This window comes from Gallinula chloropus, assembly GCF_964237585.1.
Source record: "Gallinula chloropus genome assembly, chromosome: 1".
Classification (NCBI taxonomy): Eukaryota; Metazoa; Chordata; class Aves; order Gruiformes; family Rallidae; genus Gallinula; species Gallinula chloropus.
Genome location: NC_140085.1, coordinates 74160752 through 74183343, shown reverse-complemented (window position 1 = coordinate 74183343; position 22592 = coordinate 74160752). Strand labels below are relative to the sequence as shown.

The window sequence follows — 22592 nt, the reverse complement described above, 5'->3', positions numbered from 1 at the left end:
ATACGACTGGCCGTGTTGCTTGCCCAGCAAATATCTGGATAGTTGAAGTCCCCCATAAAAAAAAAAAAAAACAAACAACTAATTAAAACTAATTAAACTAATTTTTAACTCTGGCTTATTGGAAAAGAGCTCCCCTTTATGTATGCAGTGGTCATATAGCAAGTGGTGTTGAGTCCAAAATGAGTTGAGTCTAGAATACTCCTTTTCAAGACAGTTCCTCTCTTTCTGTTGATTTGACCTGCTGTGGTAAAGGTAAGCAATCAAGAAAAAACACAACACCAAACTAGCCCAGTTGTATGAGAATTGCTTCCTGTGTCAAAAGAAAGTAGTGCTGCCTACAGGAGTACAGCAGACCAGTTCTGTTGGATCAGTGGAGTCCTCAGGTTGAATGGATTCCAGCTAGAGAGATTCCTGTGAATATCCTTACTACGGGGTGCTGAAGTGAGTTGCTACCTGCTTCCAGGCAGCTCTTAGCTCAGTGGTGCCACTTTGTCCAACCAAATTAGAGCTCAGCCATTAGGTAGTGTGAATATTTCTTCCTATTTCCTTACGTTCCTCCTTGTAATAAACTGTGAGTGAAGCTACTTTGTGATTAACCTTTGGCTAGGATCAGCAATCATATAATGCACACAAATAGAACATTTGAGTTTACAGGACTGTGTTCTAATATCCAACTGAATCTGCTATTTTGCAAAAGAGAAGAACAAATTATGGCTTTACTCCCCTGTTCTTACAAAAAATAATATTAAACTGGCAAAGTACATGTGGATCAAAATACTGATGTTTAGAGTACCTGTGGTATTTGCCTTTATAATGGTGTAGGAAGTTGTTTTTCTGAGAAGTAATATGTATGGGTCCTGTTCTAAAATGATGTGGGTTTTAGATCTTTTGGTCATGTTTCGTTTTTGATTTTAACAGGCCAGTTTAATTGGACAAAGTTTGTTTGATTACTTGCATCCGAAAGATGTTGCAAAAGTTAAGGAGCAACTGTCTTCTTCAGATATCTCTCCTAGGGAGAAGCTCGTGGATGGGAAAAGTAAGTCATACTTGAATGTGCTTGGATTTTTTGAGCGAGAATTTAATAAATTTAGCCACTGTGCAGGGCGTATTTGTGTGTTCGTATGTGCATGGATGTACAAACTTGAGGTAGAATTTCTATGAATCAAACTTAGTGGAATGTTCATCTGCAGCTGAGAGTGCACTTACAGTTTAAAAGCTAGGCCAGAAAAGAATTGATTTTAGATTATAAGAATGACTGAAATTTGCATTGTTAAACATTTATCAAGATGTGGTCTGACATTCTTCCTACCAGACATACTACTTTTTTTTCTTGTATTTGATAGGTCTTGTCAATACAAAAGACCTGATGTAGTCGAACATGGGATAAAATACTTCAATATCAAGAATCACTGTCTTCTCTGAAAATGCTAAGTGTCAATCCTAATTTAACCAAATCTTATTTTGTTTACAGTTATTTCTAATATGGAAAACAATATTTACTGTGCAGCTAATCATTATTTTATTGCTGGCTTTTATAAGCAGCTTGGCAGTTCTTCCATGTACCAAATAGCAGTTGAAAGTTTATAAAGCATACTTATTAAAATAGATTCAAAATATCAAGAAGGTTTTAAAAATAGTTTGGTAGTTCTTTTTAGTTTTGGAATCTCTGTGACAGTTGCGTTTTCTTTGCCCTATTTAACTTAGACTTTTTTTCATTTTTAATTGTAAGGACAAAATTTAGGCAACTAAAAGAGTAAGGAGAATGTACTGGAAGCTAAAATCAAGAAAAGGCCTTGTATTTTGACATTTTATTGTTGGATTTTGGGTTTTTATAAACTACTGTACTATATTTTTGTAAGCTGGCTTGCAAGTACACACAGATTTTCAAGCTGGACCAGCTCGACTGAATTCTGGTGCTCGACGTTCCTTCTTCTGTCGGATAAAATGTAGTAGGACCACAGTTAAAGAAGAAAAGGAGTGCTTGCCCAACCCAAAGAAGAAAGGTATTCAAACAGTGTTGATGAAGTGGGGCCTTTCTGTCTTGAAACTTGGCATATTTATGTTCTGAGTCATTAGTGCGACCCTTTTAGGTATCAACAACTGTGTAAAATAGCTGTAGAGAAGCATCAATGTGTACTGGAGATACATTTTGAAAATCAGCGTTTCTGTGCTCTTTCTCCTCCCTATTTTCTACTGGAAAAGAGGGAGGAACCTGAGTTACAGTGGCTGTTTAGGAGTGCATTGTCTGTTGTAGTCAAATTTTAGAAGTGTCAGGGAAATTTTTTTAAGCACTGGAGCAGATCAGAAGAATGAAACTAAACCTATATATTCAAGTTAATTGTGAATAAGGACTGCAAAATCCCGTTTTGAAGAGAAAAAGAAAGCAAGTAAACTAACTTTTTTCTAATTTACTTTGTGTTGAGTGTACTTTAAAAGTATGAATTTTCCTTTTTTTAAGCTTCTAATAGTAAAGTTATTTTTATCAGTGCAATTCCATTCCTTTTCCCTGTAATTTTAATTTGGCTCACATTTTGGTATGTCTGTACAGCAGTATACTCTTCAAGTTCTTAGAGAATTGATCTTTTTTTTAAATGTAACGTCCAGCTTTTATTTAGTACCTTAGTTCTGGTTTTTGCAGAGGTGTGGTGAAATTGTTTGACCCTGAAAAAAATCATCCTACTCTTGTTTTCCAATGCAACCTGCCATTGTTGAGGCACACCATACAATAGTAAATTTTAAAGTAGGTCTGTCATTAGAAGTGAATAGGCTCCCTTGATGTGCCAACTAACTTGATGAAATAAGAATGTAACTTGTATCGGTTCTGCTTTCTGAAGAAACACTGATGGAGGACACCTTGGCAATCTGAGAAACCGTGATGAAGTCACAGTAGGATGACTCAGTTTTTCACTTTAGTGTTAGGTATTTTCTGTAGTTGATAGGGTTAATACAGTCAAATCTATGTAAAGCGTAATTTGTTCACAATATAGATTTGAGAATTTTTTTGAAAGATATTTTGTGCAGTTTTTTGAAAGATAGTTACTTCGTGACATGTTATGTCATCTTTCTGCTTTTGATGCATGTAGAGGTGTTGGCATGTTATATAGGCAGCAACCTACCAGCCATAGCAATAAATGACAGTGTGTGCTGTAATTTAAGACTCCTTAAATATTTGTGTTCCCAGAAAATTGAGGAACTCAGAAGCCTAAGATAAATAGAAAATAAGCTAGTTTTGGGGGGGAGTTTCTCTTGACTGATTCTTTTAGTGATTGCCGTAGGCATATGTGAAGATCACTGTGTTCACAAAAGGTAAATTGATTTGGAACATACCGAGTGCCTCTCTAGTTTATTTTTATTTACAATCCTTATGAAACTATATAAATATAAAGCGATATGTGGGTTACCAGACTATTGATTTCCTTTTTTTTCTGTGAGACTGTGTTTGAACTGCCAACACCTATAACTTTTCTTCCTAAATCTTATATAGGGTTAGAAGCATGCTCTCCAGGTAAGCAAAAATGAAGTCATACACAATTATTTTAAAATACTCTGTAAAATTATCTGTAAGTTTGTATAGTTGTAGGTAAGTATAAAATACAGTTGCTGGTCTCGTGGTGAATTGAATTAAAAAACATAATTCACTTTACTTTTTGAACCTTAACTGCTTCTTATTTCTTTTTATTAGATCACAGAAAATACTGTACCATTCACTGTACTGGGTATATGAAGAATTGGCCTCCTAATGAGGTGGGAGTAGAAGAGGAAAATGATGTAGAAAAGGACAGTAATAACTTTAACTGTCTTGTTGCAATTGGGAGGTTACACCCTTATATTGTTCCACAAAAGAGTGGAGAGATAAAAGTCAAAGCAACAGAATTTGTTACACGATTTGCCATGGATGGAAAATTTGTTTATGTAGATCAGCGGTAAGCCTTTTGTTCTTTAATGAAGAGAAAATGAAAATGACACCAATAGTTAAACTTTCTAATTCTTTCTGTCCACACTGTGACTTCTCAAGCAGGATAGAATTTCTAGGTACTGTACACAGGGAGCTGTTCATTCTGAACCTATGATTACTTGGGACTTGGTTAGCATAGTATCAGACTTCTATAGAACAGATGAGCTAGCAAGATTAAAATATGTTGTAAAATGAACCAATACACTTATTCATAAAGAAAAAACTCAATTTAGAGCTTCATAGCTATGCATATGACTTAAGTAGTAAAATATTTAACAAAAAAAAATTACTTCTTAAAATCTTACTATTTGCAACATGTATGTTACACCCAATTTATTTCATTAGAACTGAAAGCAAAGTTTTTATTTTCTGAACGTCCTGAAGATTGTGTTACCGCTTTGCATTTCAAATTTCACTGTTGTCACTGGAAGCTTTTTATTGCTTTCAGTCATCTTGTCTTTCATCTAAAGGTATCAGTTCAAACCTATTCCTTCAACTACTAAATTTTTTGAATGACTCATTATGTGTGACCAGTACCCTGATTGGCTAATAGGAAGACCTAATGATCAGGAATATTTTCTATGTGCACGTGGTTTGCATGTTTAAATGCTGTTATTTTGTCTTTGGATTGCCATTCATTCCAAATGGATAATTTACAATGAATAATATTTCCTGTTGGTTTAGAGCTGTATCAATGCTAGATCTTTCCCAAACGTGAACATGATCATCTCTTTGTTTAAATCTTATTTTCCCACTCTATCTGATGCTGAAGAAAACAGCTTTGCAATTGTTTGAATCCGCTGTAGTTCATGTTTTTATTTCTAACAGTGCAACAGCAATTTTAGGGTATCTGCCACAAGAGCTTCTAGGAACTTCTTGTTACGAGTACTGCCATCAAGATGACCACAACCATCTAGCTGAAAAACATAAAGAAGGTACAAAATAACTGGCCCGCCCAGACGATATATAACTTCATGTAACTGCTGTGTGGAAACAGGGCAAATCAAAAAATCAGAAGCTGAGAATTGATAAAATTAAACAATCTTAACATTGTCCTTTTTGACATCTGCATTAAGACATGCCTGCATAAGGCTTGGAATAAAAGCAGAGAGAAACTCTTGTTGTCTTGGGTCTTGGTGCAGGGGAATAACGTTAATGCTTCTTTCAACACCCTGCTTCCATTGTTTATAAGAATGAGAGCATATGTGCCTAATCATGTAATTAAAGACACTGATTATGAGAATTCAGCAGGTCACAAGTGGCCCTACTAGTGGTTTGCAGAAACTTAGTACTTGGGCTTTCATTTAACGTTAATAAGATTGCTGAAACTGTAGTTTGATTTTAGCACGAGACCAGTCCTGTCAGATATTCTAGCATTTAATTTGTATTTCTGGCCATCAAATCCATTTGGGTTTTATAAGCTATAAAACAGATTATTTTTTTAAAACTTTTATCTTTCTAAGTATAAATATGGTGATTACAACTTTCCTTTCTAATCTAGTGTTGCAGAATAAAGAAAAAGTATTTACAAATTCCTACAAATTTAGAGCAAAAGATGGGACTTTTGTTACTTTGAAGAGTCAGTGGTTTAGTTTCATGAATCCATGGACCAAAGAACTGGAGTACATTGTATCAAACAACACAGTGGTATTGTAAGTAATTTATTATTTGAATTTCTGTATTGTTTTTGTCTTAATAACAGCTAGCATTAACAGAAAGCAACCTGTTTAAGAAGCAGAACAAGTCTAGAAAACATCAACACTGCACAAAAAGAGGTTGAATAAACTGGAAGAACTTTGTGTTTAATGGTTATTCTACTTCAGGCTTTAAATCATGGATTTAATTCAGAAAACTGCTCTTTCCAGTAGGAAAAAAAAAACAAGTGAAAAAGTTTCTTACTAAAGTTAGGGAGGAAGGAAGGATCTTTTAAGGAAAGTAGACGTGAGTAAATGGAAATGTGAAGTTAGTGCTGCTACTTCTGAGCTTTACAAGACCATACGTGTCACGACCTAATTTCAAGCAGTACCTTACCTACAGTGCATCAGAACATGAAGAGGTGTAGTCAGTAGATCGTAGTAATGCAATGCAGGACAGAAAGATACTCTCCAAATTCATTGCAAGGGAGAAACCTGTGAAACAGTAAATGTGTGTGTTTAGTTCTTCTTATTCATTCTCTGTGCCTTGCAGCAGAGACATAATTTGGATTGTTCCAGTGCCACTGAGGATCTTTGCCAATGACTGAGTTTTTGAGGGGGAACAGAAGGGACTTTATTTCCGTTAAACCAAATTGTCAGTAGGGCTTTTTACCCCTTCTGTTGGTGCTTCCTGTCTTTACATCAACATCACCCACCCATTTTGCCCACATCTTTTTCTCAGTAAGTTAGAGAAGAGCAGTTAAGACAGTCCATGCTGCCAAGCAGCCAAAGGCCACTTTTGCCTGCCCTGGAATTTGGGCATCTGCAGCTCTCTGGAGGAGAGAAGACAGCAGCTGCTGGCAGAAGGTAGATACTGACCTGTCCTACAGCAGTTGGTTTTGGTTAACTGGTCTCCCTCCTAGGAGCAAAAATTGTTCTCTTGTCATGAAACACAGACAACTATATTGGTCTGTCTTCTTTATTTGGAGAATAAGTAGAAATTAGTATGTCACCCAGTGCTTCAGAAACAACAGTACAAAGGATTGAATGTTGAAACATGTGAGGAGTATCTTTTTTTTTTTTTTTCTACTAGTTTGAGTATGTTAGTTTTTACTCTATGTAAAGTCTTACTGATGAAACATATTTATGCTGGATTTTGCCTTTGATAAACTTACTGATTTTTTTTTCTTTGGTGTTTTTTTAAATTTATTTAAATCTTAGAGGTCATAATGAGTCAGCTGAAGAACAGGTGCCCCACGGTTCCCAACCTGCAGAAGGTAAGTGTTGTGTCTTACAGTTACCATAGGTTCACCTCTTGATCAGTCATTTCAATTTAGACTTAATCAATCTGGGAATTTTTGTTATTCTATGTTGTTGTGCAAGGAAGTATAATTTTTTTAAAGCTAACTCTGACAGTTTCTAGTTATTCACAGGATCCTAATTCATATAATTCACCTAACTGTGATAGCATATCTTTTCCTTCTAGCAGCTTCTGCTTTAGCTAGGAATTTGATAGGATATTATGCTTCTGTCACTGACCCTCTTTGTATTTTGCTTGGTTTTCTGAAGAAATGCAATTGCACTGTCTGAGTTTACCTATAGAATATGGGGTAATACTGCAATTGGTATACGTACTGTTAATATCTTTCTGCTATGCATAGGTTCTGATTTCTATGTGCTACTTTGTCATCTTGCTATAAGGCTTTTTGGTTTTGTTTTTAAATTGTTCTTTTTAATAACCTCTTTCAGTTTGTGAAAAGTCCAAAATGTTTTTTTTTTTCTCATGTGTTTTGAATTGTCTGAGAGAGAGACTGGAGGTGGTAATGATTAAAGCTAATCTCATTACTGGAAATCAGCAGTTGTCACAAATATATTACTCATCTTATTTCAAATGAGACTTAGAAGACTCTCCCTCATGAGTTAGTGTGTTAAATAATTTCTGAACTGCTTTAAAACGAATCCTTGAGGTGATTGCTCCTTGCTGTGTAATAAAACTGCTTCAAACTTAAGGTTTTCTTTTGTGGGGTCTTTTTAACTGCAGATGCTGTAAAACAATCTTTAGTAAGTGTACCTGGAATGTCCTCTGGAACAGTTCTTGGTGCTGGAAGTATAGGAACTGAAATTGCAAACGAAATACTAGAATTGCAAAGGTAATAAGTGCTTAACATCATACATCAGATTTCTTAGTAATGATGGAGAAGAGTTATATGTGATTATGTGGGGGCTGTTCAAGTTTCATTTTTATTGTGTTATGTGTATAAAATATTTTTAGTTTGAGCAGTGGCATTATGAGATACAAACTATTAACCCAGTATTAGTCTCATGTATGGCAGAACACGGCACTGGTGTTGATTAACAAAGTATTATTTAACTATGACTTCACACGTGTCACCATGATGCAGCTTCTTAACATGGTGTTGAAATGGGTAGATAAACCATTCATGAATAGAATATCACTGGTCTGTGAGTTGTATTTATATTTCTGATAGTGCTTCTCTGCTAGGAAAGCTTCCCTTGAAATGGTCCCCAGTGGAGAACTTTCATAGCCTGTCTAGTCCCTGAACAGAGACTAAAGTGATAGCACAATTCCTTCTCAGTACCAAGCCACAGATTAAAACAAAACCTCAGTGTGTCATTCCAAATGGGAATCCATACAAGATTCAAATTGTTAATTAAAGATTGACCGTTTCAAAACTAGTTTTAGTAGGTACACAGCTTAGCCAAGGAATTTGAAAGGAAGGAACAAAACTTTAATGGGAAGATATCCTGACATATTTTTGTATTGTGCACCCACAGTGGTGCCTGACTTGTCTGTGGAGGGGAAGGTTATTACTTTGTGTCAGTTTGCACTGTATTGCCATTTGTTTAAGTCTCTGAGCCAACTAATTCAAGGACTTTGGGATGCACATGCACAACAAAAGTCTGTTTTCAGTGACAATTCTTTCAGGAATTAAGGTTTTATCAGAAGACCCAACCTCTTTTGTTAGTCATATTTAAGATAATGGTGCTCTCATCTCATCAGCACATGACAAGTTATCTAAGTGTTAGTTTTGGATATTGAAGCTGGTCCTCAAACTTTAGATCTTCTAGTTCCAGGTAAAGGAATGCCAAAAAAAAAATTAATATTTTTCTGCAGAGCAGTGTATTCTAAGGTCCTGTGTAGTTCCTTCCACTGGCACTTTGATAACTGCACCTGAAAGACTAGTAAGGTTAATTATTTCAAGAAGTGATGTTCCAGTTTTGGCAACAATGGTAAAGGTATAAGGAATAGTTTCATATTGTAGAATATCCTTAGTTGAAAAGGACCCATTAGGATCATCAAGTCCGACTTCTGACTTTACATGGGGCAACCTAAAAATTAATCCAAGAGCATTGTCCAAACATTAGAACACTGAGAGGCCTGGGGTCATGGCCAGTTCCCTGGGAATCTTGTTCCGGTGTTTGGTTATCCTATCAGTGAAGATCATTTTCCTAATATCTTCCCCTGATACAGCTTTGAGCTATTCCCTGTGTCCTATAACTGGACACCAGAGAAGACATCAGTACTTGCTTCTCTGCTGTCCTTCATAAGGAAGTTGTAGGCAGCAACAAGCTCATCCCTCATTTTCCTCTAAGCTGGACAAACACTATATTCAGTTGTTCTTCCTAAGTCATGGCCTCTAGTCCTTTCACCATCTTGCTTTCCCTCCTGTGGACAAATTCTTATATTTTTACATCTATCTTAAATTGTGGAGCCCAGAACTGCAAAGTACTTGAGGTAAGGCCACACCAGCGCCGAGTGTAATGGAACAGCTGCTGCTTTTGACGAGTTAGCTGTGCTGTGCGTGGTGCACCCCAGGATACCATCGTCCCTCTTGGCCACTACGGCACATTGTCGGCTCCCATTGAGTTTACAATCAACGAAACTCCCTGGACCTTGTTCTGCAGCGCTGCACTCCAGTCTTGTGCCCTCCAATCTTTACAAACATCAACATGCTACAGCACCAGTCAGCTTCTGCTGTTTCACTCATAGTCTGACTCACCAGCTTGTCTGTGAGGATGTTACAGGAAACAGTGTGAAAAGCTTCACTGAAGTCAAAGTAAATAACATCCAATGCTATCTCCTTATGCACCAAGCTAGTCACCTTCTGGTAGAAGGCTATCAGGTTGGTTAGGTGTGATTTCCCCTTTGTAAATCCATGCTGAATTCCAGGATTGCGTACCATCTCTTTGCAGTGTGGTTGTATCCTCAGTTGTTTATTCATCAGAAGACAATATTTAACTTTTCTGAAGCAGAAAAGCCATAGCCAAAGCCAGAGTGGAAAGTGAAAGCAGTAGATGTTTCTTACTCCATTTTCAATATTTTGGAATTGCTGTCTAGCAGTGAAGTCCCATTAGAACAGTCAAATTGCATGGGGAATCATTCATCTTCAATAAAAGAAATAGAAAACTAAAGCACTTCAGTTGTGATGGGATGAGAAGCTTGCTACTCAAAAGATAAATATTAAAATCATCCCACAGCATGTTGGCAGGTTGTGGGTATTACCCAGCAAGGAGGAAAAACACTGGCAACAAAAAAAAGGACTGCTATCCTCAACAGCAAAGGGGGGGATTTTACATTTTGGTAATGCTATTGCTAATGTCCTCTCATTAGTACCACCTATAGACAAAGGAAGGAGATATTTTTTTATTATTTCTTTCTGAAGACTGAAGTAAATTGGCAGAAGTTCTCATATCTGGAGGTTTATATCCAGGTATGACCTGAGAATTTAATTTAACTCTTGTTCTAGATGATTCAGTATGTTTTTTGTCTGTTTAAATGGAATTCAGCTGTACAGTTACAGCAGGTATGACTGAGGTTTCTTTAGGTTATTTAAGGAATGTTTGTAATTTCCTGATACCTAAAGAAAAATGGATTTTTCTAGTCACACCTTACGCAAATTGAGTTTATTTATCAAAATATTCAGCTTCCATAGTATTAACACCAGCATAATTTTCCTTGTCTGCCTGCCTGTTAGAAGCTTGAAGCTCCTGATGCACACTCCTCTATCTGTCAGAGATTCATTGTGTAGCTGTCTTATTTCATCATGTAAGTAAAGCCTGGCTTTACTCCTGTATGCAGCAGCAGTTTAAGGCAGCAGGATGTTAACCCTGGTTTGACTTACCAGAACATCTTTTCAGGAGGATCACAGTGATAGTTAAGGCTTGCTTTTAATTTAAAAAGTGAGGCTGCTAGAAGAAATAAAATGCTGTAAGTTCTATATTCAGAGAACTACTTTCAGGAACAAATATTTGTGAAAGTGTTGGCAGTGATGAAGGCACACCTCAAGAAGCTGTAGTCTTACTCCACAAGTCAAAAACTTAGTGTTTTTCCTGGCTATGTTCCTATCTTGAGCACTGGCTAGTAACTGAAACAATGCTATGTTGCTTTCTTTGGGAACAGTCATCTTATTTTCCATCAAATTGAATGTCATACAAGATTTTCAAAGGAAACATGATTTTGCTTGCCAGCTTCATGAGCCACAATGATATGAGCCATTTTAGTCTTGTGCAGCTGTGTGTGTTTCAGAGTTCCTAGTTGTCCGTGGATGCTAGCAATTGAGAAATAAACTTGTGCTGAAACTAATAGACCAAGGTGGTGCTATGCAGGTGAAAGAAAGCATAGTTAAGAGCAAAATACTGCAGAATAACTGTGTCCAAAGGAAAGGCAGCTCTCAAAAGAAGCCAGATATGGAAGGGAACAGTTGCACTGTGTAACTGGGATCTCAAGCGTAATATTTATCCTACAGTCCTGTATCTTAGGAGAAAAGAAGCTAGTTTTTTATCTCTGTAAGAGGAAGAGGCATTCACAAATACAACTGGTCATTGAAGGCCAACTGAATGTTCTGGAGATGTCTGACTGTAGTTGGTTGCATTAAGGTGTAGTTCACTTTTCCGGAATCATTACTCAGAGCAGCACTCTCTCTCTTTCCAACTGAAGAGTAGAACTTCATGCTATTTCTTCATTTTTCTCTTGTATGAAATCAGGTTACTGTCTTGCACACACCGGGGCAAAGAAAGCTAGGCAAAAGTGATCAGCTGAGGGAGGTTAGCACCAGCTGTTTTACATCAGATACTGTAGTGGCTACCAACATAATTCAACAGGATGAGAGCATTTACTACCTGAATCCGCTCTTGGTGTTCTTTTAATATCAGTAAAGACACAGATGGTTTTCAAGCTGTGCATCAGGCATCACCAAGTATTTTTAAAGATATCAGGACTATGCCTGCAGCTCTATTTGCAAGCATAGCTGAATTAAATTAGCATCTGATGAATGATCATTTCAGTCACAGCAGTGCTATAAATCTGTTCAATCTGGAGTTTCTGTCCAAGCTTTTAGAGATGCCAGTGCTGCTTATCAAATGGTGTGGTGGGTATTGTAATGCAGGGAACTAACATATACTCCACACAAATAACTTATTTAGGATAGGCTGTTTATTCACACGTTTTATTATCTTTCTTCCAATCCTTTATCACATTTATCTGAAGAAGTGACAGAAACAGAAGCATCAAGAGTGCCCTAATTCTTCTTTTGCCTTGTGTTTTGGGAGTCAGAGCAGGGGGAGACGGGAACAAGCTGTCCAGAGGGCCCTTCTACGACATTTTCACTGTTAGTTTCATAACTGGCATGTTTGCTGAGGCAGTGTCTCAAAGAATGCTGGTAACAGGCAAGCAGTCTTCTCTTTTAGTTCAGATATCATGACCATATGAAAGACAGGTATAACAGCGATAGTAAAGGGAGGATGTGTTGTTTTCCCTTCACCCTTTAGTAGAACATCCTTGTGTTGTGTGTGTTCTGTGTATATTTGAAATACCTATTTGTCCCAGCGTGCATAATTCTGAAACCTGTTACTCTCTGGTCTGTCAGTGCCAGTGATTCAACAGAAAAATAAATGTGCTCAAGTAATTATGGCCTTTATTGATGTCGTCTTCTGTTTTGTGTTAGCAAACCTCGGAGCAGGAGAATTTAGAATCTTCAGGAGAATTTAAGACAATATTGTCTCTGATTATCTGGCTCATGCTTTGTCACGAGGGAGGTCTGGTGGGTTCTGTAACACATAGGCTCTTTTTTTTAGTTTATGATCAATGTGAGTTGGTAAATCAACTAATATATACAATTTTAGGTTGCATTCCTCACCACCTGGGGAGTTAAGCCCATCACATCTCTTGAGAAAGTCACCTTCTCCAGCTTTAACCGTGAACTGCAGTAATGTGAGTATGTCATTAGCTGTAAAAATCTAAGCACAAGGTCAGTGTCAAATAGCTCAAAGTCGATGTTTGAACCAAATTACCCTGACTTGTGTTTTTGTGAGAGCATGTGCAAGGTATTGCCAATTATCTGGCAGCTATGAAAGCTTTTTGAGAAATGTGACAGCAGCAGAAGTTCCAACCTCATTTATGGGGGCACCAATTAAAGCCTTAAGGGGCTATTATGTGATTCATGCCATGAGGACTCTTCTGGCTTTAGAATCGCATGAGAACATTTGTTAAAAAACTGTCAGAGAGTAAAAGTGTTTCCACCTGTTCAAGTTTGACAGACAAAATACCACTTCTTGTTTTCTCTCACTTGAAGACCCTTTTAAAAATCTGTGCTGTATGTTCAAAATGGTTAAAAATTTTACGTTGAACGTATTTCAGTAGTATTCTAAAAGTTGATAGAATGTGCTGTCCTGCTAATCTCACAGTGCTTGGTAGCACCACAAACTATAATTATCATAGTTATTGACCATACCTGTGGAATAACTAATGTATTTTCTGTGTAAGTATATTGTGTGTTGTGTATCGTGCACTGCAACAGCCTTTAATTCTCCATCAGCATCTCTTTGAATATCGATTTCTTTCCATTTAAAGACAGTTTATCTTCCCATTGCAATTTTATTTTCTAACAATAGTATTCTGCACTTGGGATTGTTTTGGTTTCCTGCTTTTTTCTTCTTTTCCTTTCAGGATCAGTTCTCCCCTGCCTTACCCCAGGTCTTTCTCCTTAAGAGTTGGTTGACTCTGTGTGTGTGTGTGTGTGTGTGTGTGTGTGTGTGTGTGTGTGTGTGTGTGTGTGTGTGTGTGTATATATATATGAACTTTCTAAATCATGCAGCATCTCATCACTGGGATAACTTCACTGTATTTGTTGAAGGTTCTTCTTTATTCCATGCTTTGGTATCCCATTTGTTTCTAAATGCTTTTGTAAAGCATTTAAACTCTTACTAATTTCCTAGTAGAATATACACAAGTCAGGCAACCCAAGAAATCTATCCTGCTGAATTGCATGTGTGTGTTACATGAAACAAATGGTGGTAGAAAATGATTTTTATCATGATGGTAACAAGATACAAAATATTAGAAAAGATACAAGTTTCTAATTCATGTAGCTTCATGCATCTAGAACGTGGGAGGTATGAGAGTCTTTTTTTTATCTTTTAGCTAGAATGTGTCAACACTGACAAACATGATGTCACTGGGAATTTGTAGTTCATGGTACTAGTTGCAGAAAGTATGTACCAGTACAATTTGTTGTGCTAGATTTATTTGCTGAATATTTAATTAGACCCTCAATAAAGTAGATGCCATCACTGTGAACTGCCTTTGACAGATATTAACACCTTTTATTCAAGCCAAGTCCAGTGCTCTGTCAGCTACTAAAACCCATTATTTTTAAATGCAGTAGATCTGACAGGTGATGCATATGTCTTAAAACTTTCAGGGCAATTTGTAATGTTTCTGTAATGTAAAAATTGTGACTAAATTTGGGGGTTAATTCTGTCCCTTTTACTACTTCTGTTCTTTCAGGTGCCAAATAAAGAGCTGATTCAGTTATGTCCTTCAGAAACAGAAGTTCTAGAGACTTCAGAACAAACCCAGGGTGCTATTCCATTTCCCAATACTGAACCTCTCCTCAGTAAGATTTATTTCTCTTATGGATATTTTGGGGGTTGCAGGGAAGGGCATTTCTGATAAATGGTGTGTTTTTCGAGTGCACCCCTTTTAAAACCATGTAAAGAGATTTGTCTGTTTTAAGAGGGTCTTAAAACAGATGTGTTATCACTGGAAGGCAAACAGCAAAATTTGATCAGTGATTGAATCTTGTGACAAAAATAACATCCTGTTACAGGACCACAATTTTAACTGGGTACTTACTAGTTCTCTTTCCTGAAAAGAGAGATGGGTAAGGAAAAGTATTTCAGTGCAACGTAAGGGAACTGGTTGTAATTTGTAAACTATTGTCCTTTTGGGATTTCATCTCTTTAACTGCAAGCTATGTGTAGTCAGTACAAATGGGTAGTCACAAGGTTTCAGAAAGAAAAAGTACTTTTTTTCCTTTCCCCTCCTTCAAGCATGCACTAAGGCAACAGTTTGTCTGGCTGGAGGATTCCCTGACCCTCTAAGAGGAAAATGCCATCGTATTATTTTTAACAAAAGAGACAAAGTGCTATAAAAGCAAAGTTTAGGCTTACTCCATATTTCAGCTCTTAGAACTTTTCAGTCTTCCTTTTTTTATTTCAGTTACTAAGTTTTATTAATTTATAACTTGTAGTGTTCTTCCAGTTTAGTTTTGAGACCTTTATATTAAAAAAATCCAAAAAAACCCCAAAACCCAACAAAATAAAACCCAAAGAAAAAAAGCTAATCCCCAAATAAGAGTTTGGGGAAAAGATAGATAAATGTTCTCACTTTTTTTATTTAAGCTAGGCAAGGAAACATTTTTCATTGATAGTTAGGCTGAAGTATTTTACCTTGCTGTTGCAGAAGGCCAGGGTATAGTGTTAATTTCTAGAGCTACCACGTGGTAACTCATAAGGCCTGAGAGGTTTATCCAGCAGAGTCCATCAGATACCAATTCAGGTATGTGACTGTGTATCCCACTGAGGTGCTGTAAAGCAGAAAGCAGTTTTCTACCACAGTGATGTGAGCTTTCCTGCATGGATATGAGTTTCATTAGCTGGCAGTTGGAGGTAGTCCAATGGATTGGCAAGAGTTAAGACTTAGGTTATGTGTGTCCTTAGAACTGCCTGCAGGCAGCCTGTTGATTCTATTACTTGATTATTGTTTTTTTTAACATTTACCTGTAAATGTCACCCTGTCTAAAACCAAATACATATTCTTCATGCTTTGTACTGCACACACTACTGTTTTAATAATTTCATAGGTGGCAATCCTCAGCTGGACTTCGATGCAATATGTGAAAACGACGACACTGCGATGACGGCTCTTATGAATTACTTGGAAGCTGACGGAGGGCTCGGCGACCCAGCTGAACTCAGTGATATACAGTGGGCTCTCTAGTGTTGCTTTTTCAAAATAAGAAGGAATGTAAAATCAGTAATGCACAACAACCGTACATCCTCAGTACTGTATTATAGTTTTTTTAAGGTTTCATTTGAATTCAGACTTACTGTCTATATATTTTTAAAGACTGAAGCCTTGTTCAGAGAGAGACAGTTTCTGCTGCACCTATGGAAAAATGCAATATTTTTTTGATGATGGAGAAACCTTGAAATTTTAATATTGAACCATCTGTAACTGGAATGCTTAAAACACATTGCTATATTTTTGCTAAGAAGCTTTAACCAAAAGGTACTGTACAATGTACAGGAATATTTTTTTCCTTAGTTTTAATACTTTTATTTATTGCTTTTGTTCCAAATGGTAGACTATTGATTATCTATGTTACTTTCTGTAGAACTTGCTGTACTTACACAGTTTAAGAACATTTGTAACTATTGAATTTCATTGAAATGATGATTTGCACACACTACAGTTGTATAATAGGGTATTGTAATTCTCAAATGATGCAGTTTGTGATTCCTTGCCCCTTTTCAGAAGTGCAATTTTTGTAGTCAAAAGTGGAAATAAAGCCTATGGTTCTGGGAGCAAGGATTTGAATTGGATCACCTAACAATAAGAGGAGAATGTTTTGAGGGGAAAAAAGTCACTTTCCCAGTGCACAAATATGATAAGGGCATAAGAAAAGAGCAAGAGAATCCTGATCACTATTTTGCATTATCTGTAATGTATTAGAGGGGCAGTGCAAAGAAACCTAAGGAAAGTAATGCTATAAAGCACCTTGGTCTCATCACGGGCTATTTACCAGCTAGAGGAGTTGGGATAGATTGGCTTTGGTTCCAGAGTGAGGTTTGCACCGCCTGTTAATGGGAAATGTTAAAATTCTATGGTATCTTTTATAGTCTCTCTGGTTTTGGAAAGGTTAGGGTGATTTTCCTATTGCTTTAGTCTGTGACTTTTTAAAAAAAAAATATTTGTGTAATATAGTGCTGCCTGTAAGTCAATACTATATAGGATGATCTTCTTTTGGGGGGACGGCTCTTGCAAGAATTGTATCCCAGTTACAGCAAATTACTAAAGAACACGGCACTTAACAGGTTTTATTAGAACAATATAGCATTAATATATAAAGTGATCATTTTTATCTCTGGTATTAAAGGTTCAAGACAACTTTTCACATCTATTATGTGTCATAAAAGCATCGTTCTTCTGTTGGCTTGTTATTTGGGTGAGGAAAGGAAAGCGTTGGAAGATCCTTGATCCGCATGCAGATTGTTTTAATACAGGCGTTTGAACGTGGGTACCACCAGAAGTACTTTCGGCGTTCCCTGTAAGGCTGGAGGTGAGCGATAGGCAGGCAGCCTGTCACCCGTCTTTCTTTTCCCGAAGGCTGCCGTGTGCGAACAAAGAGCCGGGGAGCCGCTAGATGTCCCGCGTCTGCCGTTGGATGCTGCGCTTCCCTGCAGGAATTACGGCCCGCACTGACTTCCCACGCTTCGACAGGGCACCTTTTGTATCTTACAGATATCAATCGTTTTGCTAAACCAGGAAATTTTTTTTTTTGGTGACGTCCGGATTTTCTAGAGCAGCTAGATTAATTGGATTAATTTATTTTTAAGAGTCTGTAGGGGTTTTGCATTGAACTTGCATGTGGTTTTCCTCCATTCAAATTTTTATTTTAATTTTCTTTTTTTTTTACAGACACGGGGCCAAAATTATCTGTTCTCTAGCTTTGTTAGTATAAATGTGTTTCTTCACAAAAGATGAATTTTGAGCTATATCATGGAGCACAGTGAGTAAAATAAACAGGCACTTTTTAAGAGTTGATAGGATTCTATTTATATAAATGAATTCGAGAATTTCCAAATTTTTTTGCCATTGTAAAGTGCATTTTTTCTGTGCTTTTGAGCATTAAGGTAAAAAAAAATCTAAATAAAACAAATAGAGTAGCTAACACTGCTAAATGAGTAAATAACTAACTTAAAATTACAGACTTTCCTCAGCATACTTTTGGGTTTTAACTGAATTAGTTTGAAAATGGTGCAGGTGTTGTGACTGAAGGAGAATATTAATTCTTTCACAGGATTCATACAACGGTCTAGAGTCAAACCACTATTTTTGGATTCTTCTTGGATTTCCCTAAAAAATAAAAACCAAAACTGTAAATCTGAGTCTTTTGCAGTCAGTGATCAATACTGTGGCTCTCCATTTGTTAGAGTCTCCCTTTACTATTTGTAATTTTTTCTGCTTTAAAGCACTCTTGCAAGAAAAAGTGTCAATTGTAAATATTTATGATGAAATGAATACATATTTTTTAATACAGTTGAAATAGTATGTGCTTATTTCTGTTCCTGTGACAGTGTGGCTCTGGTGAGGTACGGAGAGGGTATCTTTTACTTCTTGGCATGTTCAGTGGTTTAGCCCCAGCTGAGCACTACGTGGCTGCTCGCTCACCCCTCCCCACCCTGGTGCGATGGGGAGGAGAATTGGGAAGAAAAAAAAAAGGTAAAACTCAAGGGTTGGGACAAAGACAGTTGTACTGGGACAGCAAAGGGAGAGGAAGACAGCAGCAGTGCTCGTAACACAATATACTCAGTGCATGATACACCTTGCAGTTTGCTCACTGCCTGGAACCCGATGCCCAACCCACTGCCAGCAGCGACCCCTCCTCTCCAGCTAGCTCCCCCTCTTATATATGGATCATGAGGTCATACGGTGTGTAATATCCCTTTGGCAAGTTTGGGTCAGCAGTCCTGGCTCTGTCCCAGCTTCTTGTGAAAACAAACACTATCCTGGCCGAAAAGCAGGACAAGTGTGATGGGGGTTATCAGAGGATGGGACTAAATTGAGTCAGAAAAACATCTCTTTTGATGGTGACAGTTCTACCTAATACTGAAGCTGAATACAAATTACTTGTGCTTTCAGATCCCAGGCTTCTTCCCCAAAAATGTAAATGGGGTGGTTGAGTTAATGTGGATTTTGGTAGCTCAAGATGATATTCCCTGGCCAGGGTAACTTTGTAATCCAAACTAACACATATTTTCTAGGTACTAAAAACCTCAGAAGTTGCAGCTTAATTGGTCCATCTCCTGGAAGGCGAGTGCCTGTAGGCTCTACCTGGAAGAGCCTGTTTCATCAGAAGCAAATAGAGTACATGGATATGGTTCTCACAGAACCTTGCCATGGGTAGGGAAGGTAAGTGATAAAGCAGGTGTCAACAGGCTCTTAAAAGCCCTATTAGTTATTGTGGTTGTGCTTGGAGATGGGTCAACTAATTTGTTCCTACAGGCACATATGGAGTTAAAGATAAGAAAATCTTGATGGGAGAGGACTTCTGATATAAGCAGTAGCTCATTTGGGAACCCAGTTCCTGTGTTGACAGGAAAATGTGAGAGAATTCTTTTCAGCATTAGGAGAGTGGAATGAGAACATGGTAGAGACAAATGCCATCTGGACATTGTTTTGAAGGAGAAAGGTGTCTGGCTGGGTGGAGGGTGACAGCTGGCTGTCACTAGTCTGAGTCAGAGCAGAGGCAGACTGCAGGGAGGACCCAGGCAGCTGTGTGGCACACAGGGTTAAAATGGTGCTTCAGAATGCCATCATGGCTTGCAGTGATGAATCATGAAGATGTCAGCATATCCAACCTTAACTTCTGCACTGCCTGTAAGAATATTTGATGGATGTAGGGGTGGAGGGATCCTTACTGTGCTCTTTTGGGTGTTATTGTTTCTTGAGATCCCTTTGGAGGGTTTAGTCAAGTACAGTGAGTGCTATCACTTGGGTCCAAAGCAGAGCTTCAGTCCGTGCTTATTTCCTGTGGTGCATTGGAGTTCTGGACTTTTTCTGTGGATCTTAGGCTTTTTCTTTTTGAGAACAGGAAAATTTGGTTTAGTCACCAGCAGAAAAGGCTAACATTAGTCGTTTTGGTGGGTGCTGACAGTAGTGTGTTCCTGTTCCCAGTCCAATCTGAAGTGAAGAATTTATTCTTGTACAAGCGATGCCGCTTCTCCCCAAAGCCTGACACCAGCCCTCTTTCACTTAGTCTTTTGCTTCCTTTTTGTAGACTGACATATATCACACAAATTCATAACATGTCCTGGAGCTCCAGGAAGTAACAATCTGCTGGAAAGCTTTATGACATTTATGATCATCTTCAGAGGAGGCCTTTCGTTCCCCATCCCTGATGAGAATTACTGTGTTGTATACAAATACAGGCATCAAGAAGCTACCTGAGGTTGGAGGTTCTTTCAGAACAGCAGAGTTAAGGGAATTCAGGAAAAAGGCAAGTGGAGCAGTCAGTCAGTGAGCTGCTGCTTTGGCACATTCTGTTTGTACCTCATTTCTAGAAGGTTCATCTAGATAGATCCCTTTTACTGTGACAGGCGGCTGTCATAACTAAATTTTCTGTGTTGTTCCTGGTTTCATTGCTTTCAGAAACTTCATATCTTCCTAGTGAGGAAAAGATATTTCAAAAATTCTCCCATCCCTGGGAAGTAGCCAATTTTACTGGTGCAGACCCTGTCTCTGTAGCTCTTTCTAGTTGAGGTCCTGTGGAACTGCTGCCAAGCTATACCAGCCTGCTACACTAGGGAATAAAACCCAACCAACCAATGGAGGGCCCTGAGAGCTCTGTATATCATGTGTCAGCTTTTGTGAAGTGGTCTGTTTGGTTTGTTTTGGTTTTTTTTAAATGGGAGATAAAAGGGAATAAAGTGCCTCAACATGCCTGATTTCTTAAAGTTCACATATATATGGGCAGTTACTACTTTTGATCCTTCAGTCGTTTTCATCTCAAAATCTCTAGAAGTAAACACACAATCTTTGAATCTTTGGAAATCATTAAATGTTTTGTGGGAAAGGTCTTCCTTGTTTGTTGCTTTCCCAATGCTTGGCTCTGTCTGGGTGATAAGTTTTCTTCCCAGCATTTACAGATCCCAAGTGTACGTGACCTGACACCAGCAATCTGCCCTACGAAAGTCAGGGAACTTTGGCACAGCTGAGAGACAGTAACATAATTAATGGGCTCTTTTGTAACAATGAAATGTATCACTGTGCTTCCAGAAAGGACTGTAAAGTGAACAGCAGAACTTTGCCCAATACAGTATTTCAGGTAATATGCAATGCTCTTAAGCAATCTCACTTCAAAGATTGATTCTTTCATAAACATTACCAACAGGGCTGTATCACATGGAGAACTATGCTACTGAGGCTTCAGTACTTGGACAAAATAGTTCAAGATGAGTTGATAAATATTCTTTGGCAGGAGTGGTTCCATCCTTAGGCTTGTCAAAATAGGATGATAAGAAAATTGATTTGTTAGTCCCTTCTATTTTAAATCCATTTGATTTGCCAGGTCTTTATTTGTCCAGAAAAAAGAGTATTCTTATAGTTGCGTTATCAGATGATGTTTTTGTCATCATTGAAGAGATGGTAAATCTCTTTGACAGAAACCCACAAAACAAACCAACAACAAAACCCAAACAAAACCAAAACACCACCACACAACAAAACAAAAAAAACCAAGCAGGTTGAACTCAGTGTTGTTTCAGCAAGACACAGCCAGCTGCTAACCACTTGTCTGAAGAGCTCTGGGCTGGCTGCACTTCATTCTGCATGGAATGTGAAGAAGAGTAGCTGCTCTTCTCAGAGTAGCTTTTCAAAGTACTACTTTTCAGAGTGCTCTTCTGCTGTGGGCAGCAATGGCCATGAGCTGACTCCTAAAAACAGTCAAGAACGGGGCAAGTATGGCAGCTGCTTCATCCGCTTTCAGCTCAGGGGATTTCCAGACCTTGGTTGGGTTTGCCAGCTCGGTAAACCCTGAGGGATGTCTATTCCAAGCACATCTATTTGGCCACCCCTTTCTTAACCCCTTGGAAAGTACTTGTATCAGCAGCCTCCTCTAACAGGGAGTGCCACTGGCCTCCTCCCCATTGAGAAGGAGCCACTTGTCTCTGCTCTGGCTCCTGCTAGATTCCTACTTCGTTTGTGGGTTGCTGCTGCTTGTACTGGAAGAGACAGCAAGCGATTGTGTCTTACCTTCTGTCTCTATGCCACTCACGCCTACGTAGCTTTTATGACAGTGCCCCTTTGTGAACCCCCAGCTTTACTTCTTAAATCATACAGTTATTCAGAGCTGTCTTGCTTGTGGTTTATTACAGTAATTTACAGCATGCTCCTAGATGGTCTTTTTTAAAAAAAAAAAAAGCCCATTATTTATTTTCCTGTGGTATGCTTTAACTCTTCAGGGCATTTTCTATCCAAAGCCTGTAAGGAACTTGAAGTTTCCAATATAAAAACATGTGTTGTGTATCTCAGAAATCAGAGGTCATTATTCCAGAGTTCTTACAGTTGCTTTGGTGGGAAGCCATGGGAAATGCTCCAGTGTTGTGGGAGTCTGTGGATAAACAGAAAGATCAAATGCAGTGAAAAGCCAGATAAAAGTTGCAGGAAAAATACAGGTTTTAAAACAAAACAACAAAAGGAGGAGAGTCAGGACAATCAGAGACCTCCAACCCCCTGCCATGGGCAGGGACACCCTCCACTAGCCCAGGCTGCCCAAAGTCCCATCCAGCCTGGCCTTGAACACTGCCAGGGAGGGGGTAGCCACAGCTTCTCTGGGCAGCCTGTGCCAGGGCCTCTCTGCCTGCACAGGGATGAATGTCTTCCTAATGTCTAATCTAAATCTATTCCAGCTGAAGGCCAT

General features: G+C 38.2%; 1 protein-coding gene across 1 annotated transcript in view; it reads left to right on the top strand.

The window, feature by feature from the left end:
• The window catches only part of BMAL2 (basic helix-loop-helix ARNT like 2), a 40532-nt gene extending 22326 nt beyond the window's left edge, over nucleotides 1-18206 (top strand). The window contains exons 8-17 of the mRNA XM_084261176.1: nucleotides 919-1036; nucleotides 1860-2003; nucleotides 3683-3923; nucleotides 4784-4890; nucleotides 5457-5607; nucleotides 6811-6866; nucleotides 7631-7739; nucleotides 12733-12820; nucleotides 14396-14504; nucleotides 15753-18206. Coding sequence (XP_084117302.1) covers nucleotides 919-1036; nucleotides 1860-2003; nucleotides 3683-3923; nucleotides 4784-4890; nucleotides 5457-5607; nucleotides 6811-6866; nucleotides 7631-7739; nucleotides 12733-12820; nucleotides 14396-14504; nucleotides 15753-15889 — 1260 coding nt within the window. The 3' untranslated portion in view covers nucleotides 15890-18206. The remainder of the gene's footprint in view (nucleotides 1-918; nucleotides 1037-1859; nucleotides 2004-3682; nucleotides 3924-4783; nucleotides 4891-5456; nucleotides 5608-6810; nucleotides 6867-7630; nucleotides 7740-12732; nucleotides 12821-14395; nucleotides 14505-15752) is intronic.
• The last annotated feature ends 4386 nt before the right edge of the window (nucleotides 18207-22592 follow it).